Raw genomic sequence first — 14,622 nt, forward strand, 5'->3', positions numbered from 1 at the left:
TTCCAAGTTGGAGGTCCGAATCGGTCTAAGACCAGGCATTTAAAAGGATCGGCACATATTAAGTCCATCGTTGCTAAACATCCTCCCGCTCATGCGAAAGCTTGAAGAGGAGGTAACTCAGGTGTCGTCCTCGTCGTCTGGCGAGGTTCATCCAAATAGCCCTAGTATTGTTTCTAAAGAAGATGCTAATATAACTAAAATTGATAGCTTTATTTGATGAAGAATTTAACTAACGAATGCGACTAGGAAGGGTTTATAAGCATCTAAATTTTAAAAGACGAGAAAGGTTAAAAGTTAAAAATTTGACTCTTTACATATAGTGTGGGTGCTTTACCATGATTTTAATTTATTGTAAAATATATAGGCAATGTTGGTTCATTGAATATATGAAATGTTAGAAATTTGAATATATGAATCATTGAATAGATGAATGTTTGAATCATTCATTAAACTCTGCGAAACACTGAATAGTTTATAAGGCAATTTGCACTTGGACGGAATATATTATTCAATCTCTTGCAAAAACAAAATTGTCATATTCATATCACTGATTTTATTTTTGTAATGTCTAGATCCTTATAATTTTTTTACAAAGTTGCAACCAATAATAGTAATTATTTCTATTGTAATTAATAGTTAAAAATTTTGTCTCTAATGCTAATGTATTTTTCTCCAATAAATTTTTAAATTCTTGCTAATCAATTTAATAAAATTAATTGGTTAGTCTTTTTTTCAATAAAAATCTAATGTGTTACTTTTTTTCCTACTACGTATGTAATAAAATATTTACCTCTAGAAAGCATATCTAGAAATTTCGCGTTTATAGAATTTTTAGTTAAAAAGGAAAATTGCAAAAAAGCTTTTATTCTGTTATGATACAATAGTTAAAACTTTCTCTTATATTTTTTTTCCTTTTTCATACATCCTTTGTCTTCTCTTCATATTTCTGAAGTTTAGTTTAGCTTAGTTATATTAACGTCCAGTTTGAAGCAACACTAGGGCTATTTTGGGACGGATCTCGTAATTTTGAACCGCGGTCAGATGACGAGGGTGACATCTGAGCTGGCGACATTAGAGCGGCATTTATTTTAAAAATGTTTAAGTTTCATAAAAATCATTAAAATAATTTTTGAAATTTAAAAAATCCGATTTTTTATTTAAATAAATGTTTGCTGGTAATAAAAAAGTATGAGAAAAGAAAATATTTAAAGATTCAGTAAATCTATAATTTAAAGATAAATATAAAATAATATTTAATTGACGATAGTTAGGGGATATAAATTAAGCAACTATTTTCAGTTTTTGGTGGTGAAAGCGCACCAAATTTTCTGAAATACATTTTGGAATAATAAACTTTTTCACTTAATTAAGTATCGCAACTAAATATATAGACAGTTAATAGTATAGGCTAGATTGTAACAAAAAAAAAATACAAATAATGTTATATTTCAATGTCGCACTGACCAAGTGATACTAAAGTGATTCTTAGTTATCTACAAAAGAGGAAAAAGCGTTTATCTTTGAACTAAGCAAAAAACTATTCAAATTGGAATCAAAATTTCAGTCAACATAATGAACAATGGAGCATAATATTATAAATAATAATGAAGTGTAACAAAAAACATTTATTCAGAGTATTGACATCAAATATAGTAAAATATAGAAGCAGAAACATATAAAACCAAACATTACTATGTATTTAAAATCCATAGTTATAAAAAGCTCCAGTGACTTTGTCCGAGTTATCTAAAATGTGTTAAAAATTGCTTTTATCAGGATTTGAAATAAAACTGCAGTATTTTATGTTAAGATAATTGCATGCAATAGAATATTGCACGTTAAAAATCTTCAGTATCATACAATTAGAATTCATATATTTGATAGGTTTTTACCATGAATAAAACAAAATTTACATGATAAGGTGAAACTATGCTCTCAAGTTTCATCTTTGGTTCCCACAGTTTTTGGTGTATTTTCTGATTCTTCCTGAGGTGCATCCTGGATCACTTTTGGGACATTTTCCGATTCTTCCGGAGGTGCGTCCTGGATCACTTTTGGCACATTTTCCGATTCTTCCGGAGGTGCGTCCTGGATCACTGATGGCACATTTTCCGATTCTTCCGGAGGTGCGTCCTGGATCGCTTTTGGCACATTTTCCGATTCTTCCGGAGGTGCGTCCTGGATCCCTTTTGGCACATTTTCCGATTCTTCCGGAGGTACATCCTGGATCCCTTTTGGCACATTTTCCGATTCTTCCGGAGGTGCATCCTGGATCACTTTTGGCACAGTTTTCGATTCTTCCGGAGGTGCATCCTGGATCACTTTTGGCACAGTTTTCGATTCTTCCGGAGGTGCATCCTGGATCACTTTTGGCACAGTTTTTGATTCTTCCGGAGGTGCATCCTGGATCACTTTTGGCACAGTTTTCGATTCTTCCGGAGGTGCATCCTGGATCACTTTTGGCACATTTTTCGATTCTTCCGGAGGTGCGTCCTGGATCACTGATGGCACATTTTTCGATTTTTCCGGAGGTGCATACTGGATCACTGATGGCACATTTTTCGATTCTTCCAGAGGTGCATCCTGGATCAATTTTGGCACATTTTCCGATTCTTTCAGAAGCACATCCTGGACGGTTTTTAGCACATTTTCCGATTCTTTCAGAAGCATATCCTGGACTGTTTTCAGCACATTTTCCGATTCTCTCAGAAGCACATCCTGGACTGTTTTTAGCACATTTTCCGATTCTTTCATAAGCATATCCTGGACTGTGTTTAGCACATTTTCCGATTCTTTCATAAGCATATCCTGGACTGTGTTTAGCACATTTTCCGATTCTTTCAGAGGTGCATCCTGGACCGTTTGCGGCACATTTTTTGGTTCTTCTAGAGGTTCATCTTGGATAGATTGCTGCATATTTTCCAAATGGGCCAAAGATGCATCCTGAACTGTTTGTGGCACGCTTCTAGATTCTTCCATTTCCATGGATAAATCTCGTTGATAAGATGCATTTTTTGTCTGCTTTGAAGGTGATGTTGTCACAAACAGATCATCTTCCTTGCATACTGCTTTTCTTTTCTTCGTCGGCGATGGAATTAATGATACGTTGCTCAAAAATATGTCTTTCTTTTCTTTTACAGGTGATCGAGATATGTCTGAAGGAGATTTTGAAGGAGATGTTTTCTTTTTCTTGAGAGGTGGTACTTCAGGTACTTTAAAAATAAACTCATCTCCCTCTTTATTCGTAGATGTAGATGGTGAATCTCTGGATTGAGGCTTTTGACGTAGAAGTTCCTTTTGTAATTCGGACAACATTTCTACAGGTATCTTGATCTGTAACTTAGGTGGAATTCCTTGTTGTTCCTCAGATCGCGCAGATTTATCTTCTTCCTTATCACCAGGATTTTCAACGTTTTCCATAATTTCTGAAAACATAAAATTAATTATTGTATTTAATTGGAAATAGAACTGAATAATGAGGTTATCTGTAACATTCGCAATGATTCCATAGTAAAAATGCTTCACTCAAACTTCAGTCTAAAGTAAATTTAAAGCTTATGTTATCTAAAGCTTGCATTTTATATCGGTTATGAAGAGATACTATTTAGTTGGTTGGTGTGTTCTATTGGCGACAGTGCTATATTTGACAACGTTGCGCCAAGAAAATGGTAAAACCATAAAGCCGATATTATAACCATAAAAGCACACTTATTAAAATATAAAAGCAAATGTATCAACATAAAATTTGACGATACAAGTAATAAATAGGCAAGAATGTAATTCTGTAAAAAAGTTAAAGTTTGTAAAATTTTCTAAGTAAAATTTTGACAATTTTAGAGATATACAAACTGCTTCAAAGCGTTTAAGTTAATAATTATGAATACTCACATTTCCAAATAAAATATTCGAATCAATATACCTAACGTTCGTTTTAAAATCTAAAATACTAATGTATTTTATAAACTGTTGTTGTAAAATTTGTAGAGAATGTAGCTTCAAAACATTCAGCAGCTTGTAACCAACTTAATCTGCAAAACTTTAGAGTATCTGTAAAGCAGGGTTCACACGAAGCCAACTATTGCGCGCAATGGAAGACCACGTCTACCTCAGGAACATCATATGACCCCAACGGAACAATGGTTAATGGTTGTCTCCTCGAAAAAACTATTTGTTATTGTCCAATTGCGATCACGTGATCTTCCTGAAGTAGCCGTGACCTTCAAATGCGCGCAATAGTTGCCTTGTGTGAACCCTGCTTAAGGCTTTGTCTTGCACAAGAACTAAAAGGAAGAAACTGATTTTATGAAATGACAATGTCTATAACCAGTAAGTATCGCACTCAGGTTTCGATTTGTAAAAGTATTCCAAGACGGAAGTGAAAACATCGCACCTTTAATGCTTCTTGTATGATGAGTACAAACTTCGGTTTGCGTCATGAAGGTGCGATTTTTAACATCAGATTTAACCCTTGGCATCCAGGATGCAAGGTGTATCATTTTAATTGTTTTACTTTCTCGGATACGTAACATACAGGAAGTACAGTAATCGTTAAAAAAATTCGAAATCGAGATTTTGACGGATTTCCACGTCTTAGATATTCTTGTGTTCAAAAAATACATTTTTGACTTTATATCTGTTTGTCTATTTGTTTAAGACAACGCTAAACTCAAAAATAGTTTGAGTCAGACTGATGAAATTTGGTACTTTCTTTATAAAGAATTTATAAATTTCTATCGAATTTTCAGCGAACTCCGTTTAGAGGAAATCTGTCTGGCCATCTGTTCAAATATAATTTAATCCGATAACTAAAAACAAGGAAAGCTAGATAAACAAAATTCGATGCACAAATTTAAAATCTGTAGTGTATATACTTTTTTTTAAAGCCGAATTCAACAAGGGATTAACCATTTGCTGGTATGTACTTTCAGAAACTTGTGAATTTTGTAACCCCAAAGCGCAAGTATGCCAAATTTGGTATTGGATTTTGTGACTACAAGTATAGTTTTATATCAAATTTTTGCTCCAATCATTTTAGAAGAACACGTCTAAACTTCAAATTCCTTTTTTCAGATACTATTGCCAATAATCGCATGCCAGAAATTAATCGCCAAGGGTCAGACGATGGGTTCAGTAAAAATGCTAAATTCACGCCAAATGGTAATATTTCGTAACTATTGCACGCCAATGCAATGCAAAGCTTCTCTGGGATAATATGTTTATTAGAGAGTATGTGAGATAGTTGTGGAGAAATCACTCACTATACTTACTTACTTATTTATTTTTTAAATTTTGTCAAAAGTATCTCAAAGATCGCCAAAAGTATCTACAAAGTGGTAAGATTTATATTTCAGAGCAATTCAAATGAAAGCTATTATATCTATTTATTTTAACAAGTCCTTGTATTATGTGTGTAATTATGCATCGAATTACTTCTAGTGCAAAAAGTGTTAAGTAATGAGGTATATAATCCTACATCTATTCCTTCTGGTTCATCTATTTCTTTTAATCATATTCATAAAGATATTTTTTTACCAACTGCCTTTGGCGACCAATTGATTTGCCGGGAATATTAGATGTGTATAATTTAAATTAAAAACCCTTATGTATAATGATATTTATGTTCTTTTTTTTTTAAGAAATGTGTTTTTCTAGGAAAGTAGGTGACTATCATATCAGTGCCGTGAAAAAATTAAGCATCTAAGCAATCAGTTTGTTTTGAGGAAATGTAATTTACTTTTTTAATTTTTCGTATAAGTTGTGGGCTCTGATATTTTGTAGAAATTTTCTTCCTTAACTCGTTGAAGGCCGTGCTTTACATATTCGGCTCGTAGCAGAAGTTCTCATTCAGAGTAGAATTTGATGCTAGTTGAAAACGCCTATATTTAGTTATATCTCCTTTTTTTTTATCCCGTCGTTCACCGTGTGAATCGCCTGTGACTCACACCTAATATCTAATGATATATTCTTTTTATTACAATTAAGAGATAACAAAGTGGTAAGCATCTTATTAGGTAGTGGTTTGAATTAGAGACACGATTCATGGCAGCGAACATAGTAATTGCCAATACCGGAAGAAAATCACGTGATTTAATTATGAAAACTACGTAAATTTCACTGCAATAATGAAATCTGTTGAAAAAAGAGCCGCGGTAGCCTGGTGGTAAGGTCTCGGCTCGTGAACCGTAGGGTTTCAGGTTCGAGACTCGATTCTACCGAAGAACCATCGTGTAAGGGGGTCTGTTGCACGTTAAATCCGTCAGGGCCAAACGTCCTCCCGCTCGTGTGGTGTGGAGAGAGGGGTGCTATCTCAGGTGTAGTCCTCGTCATCTGACTGCGGTTCAAAATTACGAGGTCCACCCCAAAATAGCCTAGTGTTGTTTTACAACAGGATGTTAATATAACTAAACTGAAGAAAACTTTGAAAATTATTTTTTTTAATTGTCAGAAATAAGAAAAAAAAATACGTTGCGACAATTAAATTAGATTTATTAAAAAGGATGCTTTTCAAATTTTAAAATGGTCCAAAAATTAAATTTGTGTTATAATATTTTCAGAATTTATAACGGAATATTTCAAAAAATTCGCTTGATTTTTTATAAATTGAAATTATAATTTCAAAGAAAAAAATGTTTAAAGGTACGTATTCTCACCGAATCGTGATAACTCAAAAACGGAATGATTTAATTAAATATGATATTATACATTTAGAACATCGAATAATATCGTAAAAATATTGCTTAGTATCGTAATAATAAAGATTTGATTTATTTCACCTTTTTAAAACTGGAATTTTGCAATCTACTTTTTATACAATTCTTTAATTTTTGTACCGATGTGAATTCTATAAAAGATAAATTATTTTATAATTTTCAGAAGTTAGTTTCCATTCAACCAATTTCATTAACTAAGCATTAAATTATCTTTTATATCATTTTGGTTAATTTTAAATAAATTTTGGCAACAAATGATTATAGTACTTGCGAATTTGTGAAAAAAAAAAAAAAAAACGATAAAATTCTTCCTTGATATTTATAGTTATGAACAGTGAAATATATTAAAGACTAAAATATAAAATTCAATAAATGTTTTTGAATGTACATTTATTAGCAAACGATAAAATAAAGCTACATCGATATATTTAGAATATTATGATCGAATACATATAATAAATGCATCAAATTTTAAAAACAAACAATTCATTTGATTAAAAAAAATTGTTAAGTCAAAACTAAATTGTAAAATCTGTAAAAGGAAAAATGGCACTAAAAACAAAATAAGTTGAAAAATTAAGCCAAAATGGATGTGTAAGAAAAAATCTAATCAAACATTATAATTGAAAGTATATTTCAAATATGGTTAAAATTACAGTTCATTTAGATTATTACTCTGAGTGATTTATGTTTTTATGATGAACGTTTAATAATAAAAAAGGCCCATCTCTCTCTTTTTTTCTGAATCTAATGTTTTCATAATTTCTAACACAAAAATGATTGTCTAAAAATTGCTCGTTCCGAGGTCCACACTGAATGCTGAATTTTTAACTCACTGTTGGACTTTCGAATTAACTGCAAGGCCAGAAAAAGCAAAATCGTAATAACTCCAAAAAGAACGGAAATTATTGATCATAAGAGCAGCACGTGAAAGTATATTCATTCGCTTGTTAAAAAGGGCCATTCCATGTTCACGTGTTAAACGTAAAGTGACCTGTTCTAATATAAGTTTTGAAATAAATGAACATGAAATAGTAATTATAAAAACTGATCTTTTCTTGTTTGGAATCTTTTTTCTATTAGTTAAATTATTTTTCTGTGATAATATGCATTTGTGAGGCATGGTTATTAGTTATTAAATTTTGTTGAAATTCTTTAATGTCCTTCTGTTCTTATTTGAATCATTGATATTCGGTTGCATCATTAGTGTAAATGTTATCAGATTAATAATAACATTTTGTTCTAAAAGTATATGCATTTACAATTATATATTTAAAAATATTTTTTTAAAAATTAATGAACCTTTCTCCATAGTCGCTATTAATTTAAATTATTTATTAGATCATTTTTACCTTTTATAAGTTTGCTAATAATGCTGTGCGATAGGGAAACCTTTTGACCTAAAAGAACACAGCTCACGGAGAATGATTGACATTAAAAAATTCCTTATCGAATTATTAATCTATAGCTAAATATATCAGAATTCTTAAACCAAAATTTCAAATACTTTTTCAAATGACCATCAGCTTTTCCATTCTATTACAATAACCAAAAGTTGAACAATGATATTTTTTTAATTCTCAAAATGTTTGTGAGATGTAAACACAAAACAAGACAAGTAAAAGCAAGCTGTAAATATGAAATTTGCAGTTTATTATTGTTCTGAGATTGTGATGTCATTTTGGATACAATAATGTAATTAGGAATCAAAGAACATATTATACATTGTAATTTCATTGTTTCAAATCGTAGTTAAGCATGTGAAAATAGTGCAAGTAATCTCATTCACATTCAAATGTTCGAAGAGAAGGGAAAGGGTATTTTTACTTTTTTTTTTTTTATCTAAAGAAACCAAAAAGTTTTACGGCAACAAGTACCGAGTTTATAAGCTTGACAACAAAAAATTTCAAACATCATTTCAGTAGAAAATATGACTTATATTCATTTAATGCTAAACATTTGTAATTACTTTCATATTATTGTAGATGACAAAAAAAATTATTATTTTTTTAAAATACGTTAATTTTACTTTACAACAATAATGCAAAAGATTTCATTATTCTCCTATTTATTTTTTCTATGAAAACTATTATGTCAATGCAGACGATTTTTATTTTTTTAATTTTAACTAAGTTATTATTAACTCGATAAATTTTTTCATAATTTTAATTCATTTGTTTTAATGAAAACGAATTTTATATTTATGTATATTTAGTAAGTTGTGAATGGCATTAACAGAAGTTTTAGATTGAGTTGGAGCGGATTTCTCTATAGTAAAATTGTTGAATAAAATCTGGATAAATCCTTTTGTTTTTAAAGATAAGTATTTTATAACTGTCCTAAGAATAATAAAACAACCTTCTGATCACTGATTATTTCTCCATTAGATGATTGCTTGTTCGATTATATGAGAATTTACGTGAGCGAAAAACATAAGAATCTTCATTTCGAAATTTTAAAACAATCGTCTTCATCAGCAGTTATTATAAGTAATATTTCTTGACTGCTTTTTTCCTGTGAGTTAACTATGATAATCGATGAACATAATCAAAAGTAAGTGACTATCAATTTTATCTAATTAGAATGACTCTCCATGAACAAAATTGGATATCCCAATCAAAATTTGCAATTTCAAAAAATAAATCTTGGGAGGGTTAATTTTTATTTTCTATAATATTGTTAAATTGATAAGACTTAAAATTAGGATTTATACAAAAACCGATTTTTTGAAAAACTGGTTTTCAAATTCAATATTTCCAAAAAAACCGGTTTTCGGATATTTTTTTTTCAAAATAGGAAAAAATTTTATATTTAATTTATATAAAATAACAAAAAATGAAATCTATATCAAAGTCAAAATCTAATAATAATAATAATAATAAGGATTACATATAGATATTACTTACACAAAATAACAAAAACTCAAACAAAAATTTCAAATAATAGTTGTATTATTTTCACTAATTTTAATTTCTCTAAGAAAAAAGGATTAAAAAAAAATAGAATATACATTGGACAGTGGCTAAGTCTTGTTTCTTATTTTGGACACAATATTGCCTGAAATTGAAAATGCTCGTAAACTATCTGCTGAGCTTGGTTTTATAGTTTTCATGGCATCAAATAATAAAGTTTTTTGTTCTTTTATTCATTGCCTGAAATAATGAAAATTCGTCTTTCAGTGTCTTTTGATTTGTAAGTTTTCTTCAGGGTCTTCAAAAAACTTATGAATTGATTTTTCCATGAGTTCTTTTAAAAAAGCATTACTCTGATGAGTAGTTTCTTCGATTTCCCTTTAATCAGAATCGATTTCCATATAAGAATTCGGAAATATTCTAGACAATATCTTTCCAGATAACTTAATAATTTCGGTTTTTTGAAGCTAAAGAAAGTACACTAGATTTCTTCGCAGAACTAGAAATGTTTTGTGGATTTTGCAAATACAACAAAAGAGTTGCTAATTCCACTTGTCTTCTTTCTTGAGTTCGTTCTTCTAAAGCATATAGAAATTCCAAACTTATTTCATTTTAAATTTTTTAGTTCATTTAACAGAGATTCAAATATACCTTCACATGTTAATAAATTGGCATTTCGTCGCCCTAAGCCTTCAGCTGCTAGACGAATCGCTCACAAAACTTTATGAAATTCTAAAAATTTAGGATATTTATTTTATGATATGTCTCCAGTTTTCACTTTAGAATATTAAGCAAACGTGTCGTCATTCAGGACGGATTGCACATATGTATATGTACTAACATAAAATAAATCGGTTAGGCATGTCTTTTCCAAGTGCGAAAGATGTTCCACGTGTGGCCAGTGCTTGTGCGCAGTGCATAAGCACTGGCCAACGCAACTCGCAACGTTGAAAAAATATGTTTGCTGTCCGTTGCATAGAATGAATAGCAAATCAAATAAGTTTAAAATTTATTTTTGCGTAATAATATGAATTCTTTAAACCTGTTTTCTTAATTTAAAAATCGGTTTTCAAATGTGACAAATTTACTTTTAAAAAAACCGGTTTTTTAAACCGGATTTGAAAAACCGTCAAACCCTACTTAAAATAAACGTATGATTTCTCGCCAAGTAATCAAAATCGTGCAATCGTTTTAAAATTTACGAAAAGTCTGCTATCTTTGATGTTTACCAGAAATAGTAACAGACAGCTTTTCCGCTGCAGAAAAAAGTTACATTTGGCGAGAAATCGTCCCAAAATATTTCAACTTGGGGGACTGCATCGATTTTGTCTAGCCGCTAATTTTTACAAAGGGTTTTTATAAAAAAATTACAAATAAATGTTAGCAAAAATTGAAAATACTAAATTTGAAAGAAAGGCGCAAAAGTGAGGCAAGAATCTTATAAGGCTAAATATATACAATTAAGTCGCCGAACTAGAATTTTTCTAGAATGACATCTCGCCAAGGCCATCTTACCGTACTAAACAGTACGGTACGATCGCCAAACTGCAATTTTTTAAAGGCGATAAATTACCAAATATGATATCCAACTGCATTCTTTAGTTAATTTTTGAACAGTTTTCTATTGTTTGGCAAGATTTGACAGAGAGTGGGGACGAATCTATAGATTTATCCCAGATTATTATTTATTATGCTGAAGTTTAATTCATTTTATTGCATTCCTAAAATCTTCGGTTTGGATAGACAATTTTGGTTACAAGGCGGCGGATCTGTGGCGAGTTGTTAATATTTCGCATGATTTGATTTACACTGGAAAAAACAATACTGCATTTTCTAGTTTTATCAAGAGAAGATTAATGAAATAAAGTCGATGTTAAGTTGAAAGTTTTATGGATTGCCTTTACCACATTTGGTATATTTCATTTATACATTTCATTCAAAATATACCGAATTTTATATTTGGGTGTAAATAAACTGACAGGAAACTAATATTTCTTTACTTGGCTTGCTCTTCGGCTTTTTTTGCTCTTTTTATCGCATACCAATTCTTATTAATTATTTCTCTATTAAATCTTTGTAATTTTTGTAAACAAGTATAAAAATAAAATAATTATTAAATTTCTGTTTTATGCTTCAATGCATGTTATTTCATTATTTTTTTATCAATTAGTTTTTACCTCAGGAAAACGAAATTCTTTGATTAGATAACAATTTTTTAATTGGTCTAAATTGCATGATGATGAAGATTCTTAATTCGATCAGTTTTGGTCTCACATTAATGGATTTTTTTTGTGTGGTTTTGTGGAATATTTTTAAAAATATTCTCGTGTCAAGATTATTTAACTAAATATAAGGCTAACTAATAAGGCTGGGAAAATGTATAAAAATTAGTCACCTTAAATTTTGTAACTGTGCATTTATTGACTAATATATCATATTAACTAATATAACATACATTCTCAAATTGGAATGCATGACTATCCTAATTATTGTCATGTAAGAACATAATATTGTTTTGGTTAGGGAGTTCTGAAGCTCGAAATCGCATAGACAATGCATAAAGCATAAATGGCAATTTTTATCATCATCTTTTAATCGCATATATATTTTATCTGCTTTTACCAGTATTGCATTATTACGCGTGCTTCTTTGAAAGCAAATGCGTTTTTAAAAGGTTGGCTTAGAACTATGACATCATAGCTGTTATTTGATCTCAAAATCGGTCGAGCTCCAAAACTTTGTTTGCCAGCTAGAAAAATTCAAAATGAAAGTTTAAAAAAATTATCATTACATCATAGAGAGACAGAGAGAAGTCTCGCAATTGTTTCAAACTGGTTTAAACTGGTTAATGACTTAATTATGCCAAATAATGACTTAAAAAATAATAATGTTCTCACATGATAAATTAAAATTTGCGATCGTATATTTCATTTTAATTTTGAAAAAAAAATGTTTTATTTAAAAATCATTTTTTAGGCCATAATTAGAGAACGCATGTATTACATTCGGCAAGGCTGAAACTTTTACGAAAATCGGTGTTTACATCACACATATGCAATGGTTCTACAATAATCCATCTAGATGTTTCAACAACATTTTTTCAAGATACATTGTCACGAAGAGCATTCATTCCTTCTCAAACTTACTTCTTGTTTATCTCCTAAGTCACTATCACATTCACATGTACAGGAATCAGACAGAACTTATCTCAGGAGATTGTTTTTCGATTCCCTCAGGCATCGCCATTTCCAGAAGGATTCTGAACAGTTAAATATCCTTATCTTTTTCATAAAAGATTTAGCAGGAAGCTATTGCAAATGGTGTCTGTCAATTTTTCCAGAATTTCCATAAAAAATGTGGATGCCTAAATAAACCCAACCGGAGTAGTCTCTCCAGAACTTTCTTGCATACTCTCTAATAAATGCGCTAACACCATTCCTCCTGAGCAAGGCCGCGATTGTCTTGAAAGATATTACCTTACAATAGCTATGCGAGCATGAAAAATTTCTGCTCTAAAATTGTCGCTTAAATAGCATTTTGCATCATTTCTTTCCTTTTCATGAATTATCGCTTATTGTATGGAAACAATATCGGGCATTTGGTGGGTGAGAGGGTAAAATGCTCCCAAACCCAAGATTTGAGGTGGGGTCAGGGGATGGGTTTCTCTTTCTTTTTTTAATATTTTTAAAAACCAACCCCAAAACTTACTTACACACAGTCTAATAAAGGTGCTATCTCAGAGAATTCCATCCATGGTATTGGCGTACAATAGTTACAAAATATTAACCTTTGGAGCGAATTTAGCATTTTTACTGAATTTGTCTTGTGATCATTGGTGATATTTTTGGAAGGGGATTAATCTCTAACATGCGTTTAAAGGTACAAGAAAATCAAATTTATGTTTTAGATGAATTTTTTCCATCCACTTGAAACAACATTGAACAATTGTAATTACAAAATCACGGAAAGAATTTCATATATTTGATCCAATGCGTTTTTACAGAGTTTGTATGCTTTCGAAAGTACATACGGATGGACAGACAACTCTCTGATATTTTTTATCATGTGAGAACAAGATGTTTTGGCTTGAGGTTTTTGACGAGATTTGAGGCAACAAATTGTTGAAGTCTCAAAATGCGTGGGCAACAAATTGGCGGTTATTCCTTTTTTTTTTATTTTGGAGTCGGCTTTAACAGTATAGCTTTTTAAATATCTATTGCCTGCTAATGTAGTTTTATTTTTGAGTCGGTTTTCACAGTATAGCTCTTGAAATATCCATCGTTTGCTAATGTAGTTTTATTTTGGTATCAGCTTTCACAGTATAGTTTTTCCATTATCTATTGTCTGCTAATATAGTTTTATTTTGAAGTCGGCTTTCACTGTATAGCTTTTGAAATATCTATCGTCTGCTGAACTTAATTGTTATAAATCCCGCCTAAAAGAAATTTTTAAATGCTTTTTAAAATTATAGAAAAACTTGTATCGCAATGTAATTGCAAAGATTTAAAAGGTAATTAAATACTTTTTAAGATAATGTAAAAATAATTATTGTGCAATAAATATTTCCGAAATTATTGGCTAAAAACAACGAAAAGTATCTTAATTTCAGTTATTTAATTAAATATTTTAAGAATTAAAACCGAAAATACAACTATTGGCTCAGAAATATTCCTCAACATATCATGCACAATTTTCTATTTTACTATCATCTTATGATTATAATGTCACAATTTGTTCTTGTGATATCAAACATGCACTTTCTGCATTTTCTGCTTTATCTCATATTGTAGTTAACTTCTTATTTATGAATTTTCTAGAAATTTAATTCCAAGTTTCATATAAAACATATGGGTCTCCATTGTTTATTATTTGAATCCTTTGGCAGCAAAACAATTAGGGTATTAGGGTGTAAAATATACAATTGGGAATCATCTTGAAAATGCACAACTATCATGTTTTCGCAAAATATTACTGAAATGATCCCAATCTTGTATTTTTAT

At 30.4% G+C, this 14,622-nt stretch overlaps 1 protein-coding gene across 1 annotated transcript; it reads right to left on the bottom strand.

Moving 5' to 3' along the window:
- Positions 1 to 1,651: 1,651 nt before the first annotated feature.
- LOC129957378 (110 kDa antigen-like) lies at positions 1,652 to 4,102 on the bottom strand. The gene is made up of 2 exons (XM_056069670.1): positions 3,889 to 4,102; positions 1,652 to 3,425 (listed from the first exon to the last, which is right to left on the bottom strand). The coding sequence occupies exon 2, from the start codon at positions 3,418 to 3,420 to the stop codon at positions 1,936 to 1,938; it is 1,485 nt and encodes a 494-aa protein (XP_055925645.1). The 5' UTR covers positions 3,421 to 3,425; positions 3,889 to 4,102; the 3' UTR covers positions 1,652 to 1,935.
- Positions 4,103 to 14,622: the final 10,520 nt, after the last annotated feature.

The sequence above is a fragment of the Argiope bruennichi genome, chromosome 11, assembly GCF_947563725.1.
Source record: "Argiope bruennichi chromosome 11, qqArgBrue1.1, whole genome shotgun sequence".
NCBI classification, from domain to species: Eukaryota; Metazoa; Arthropoda; class Arachnida; order Araneae; family Araneidae; genus Argiope; species Argiope bruennichi.

Coding starts and splice junctions, on each gene's coding strand:
- LOC129957378 (XM_056069670.1), bottom strand. CDS start 3,420: ATGGAAAACGTTGAAAATCCTGGTGATAAGGAAGAAGATAAATCTGCG.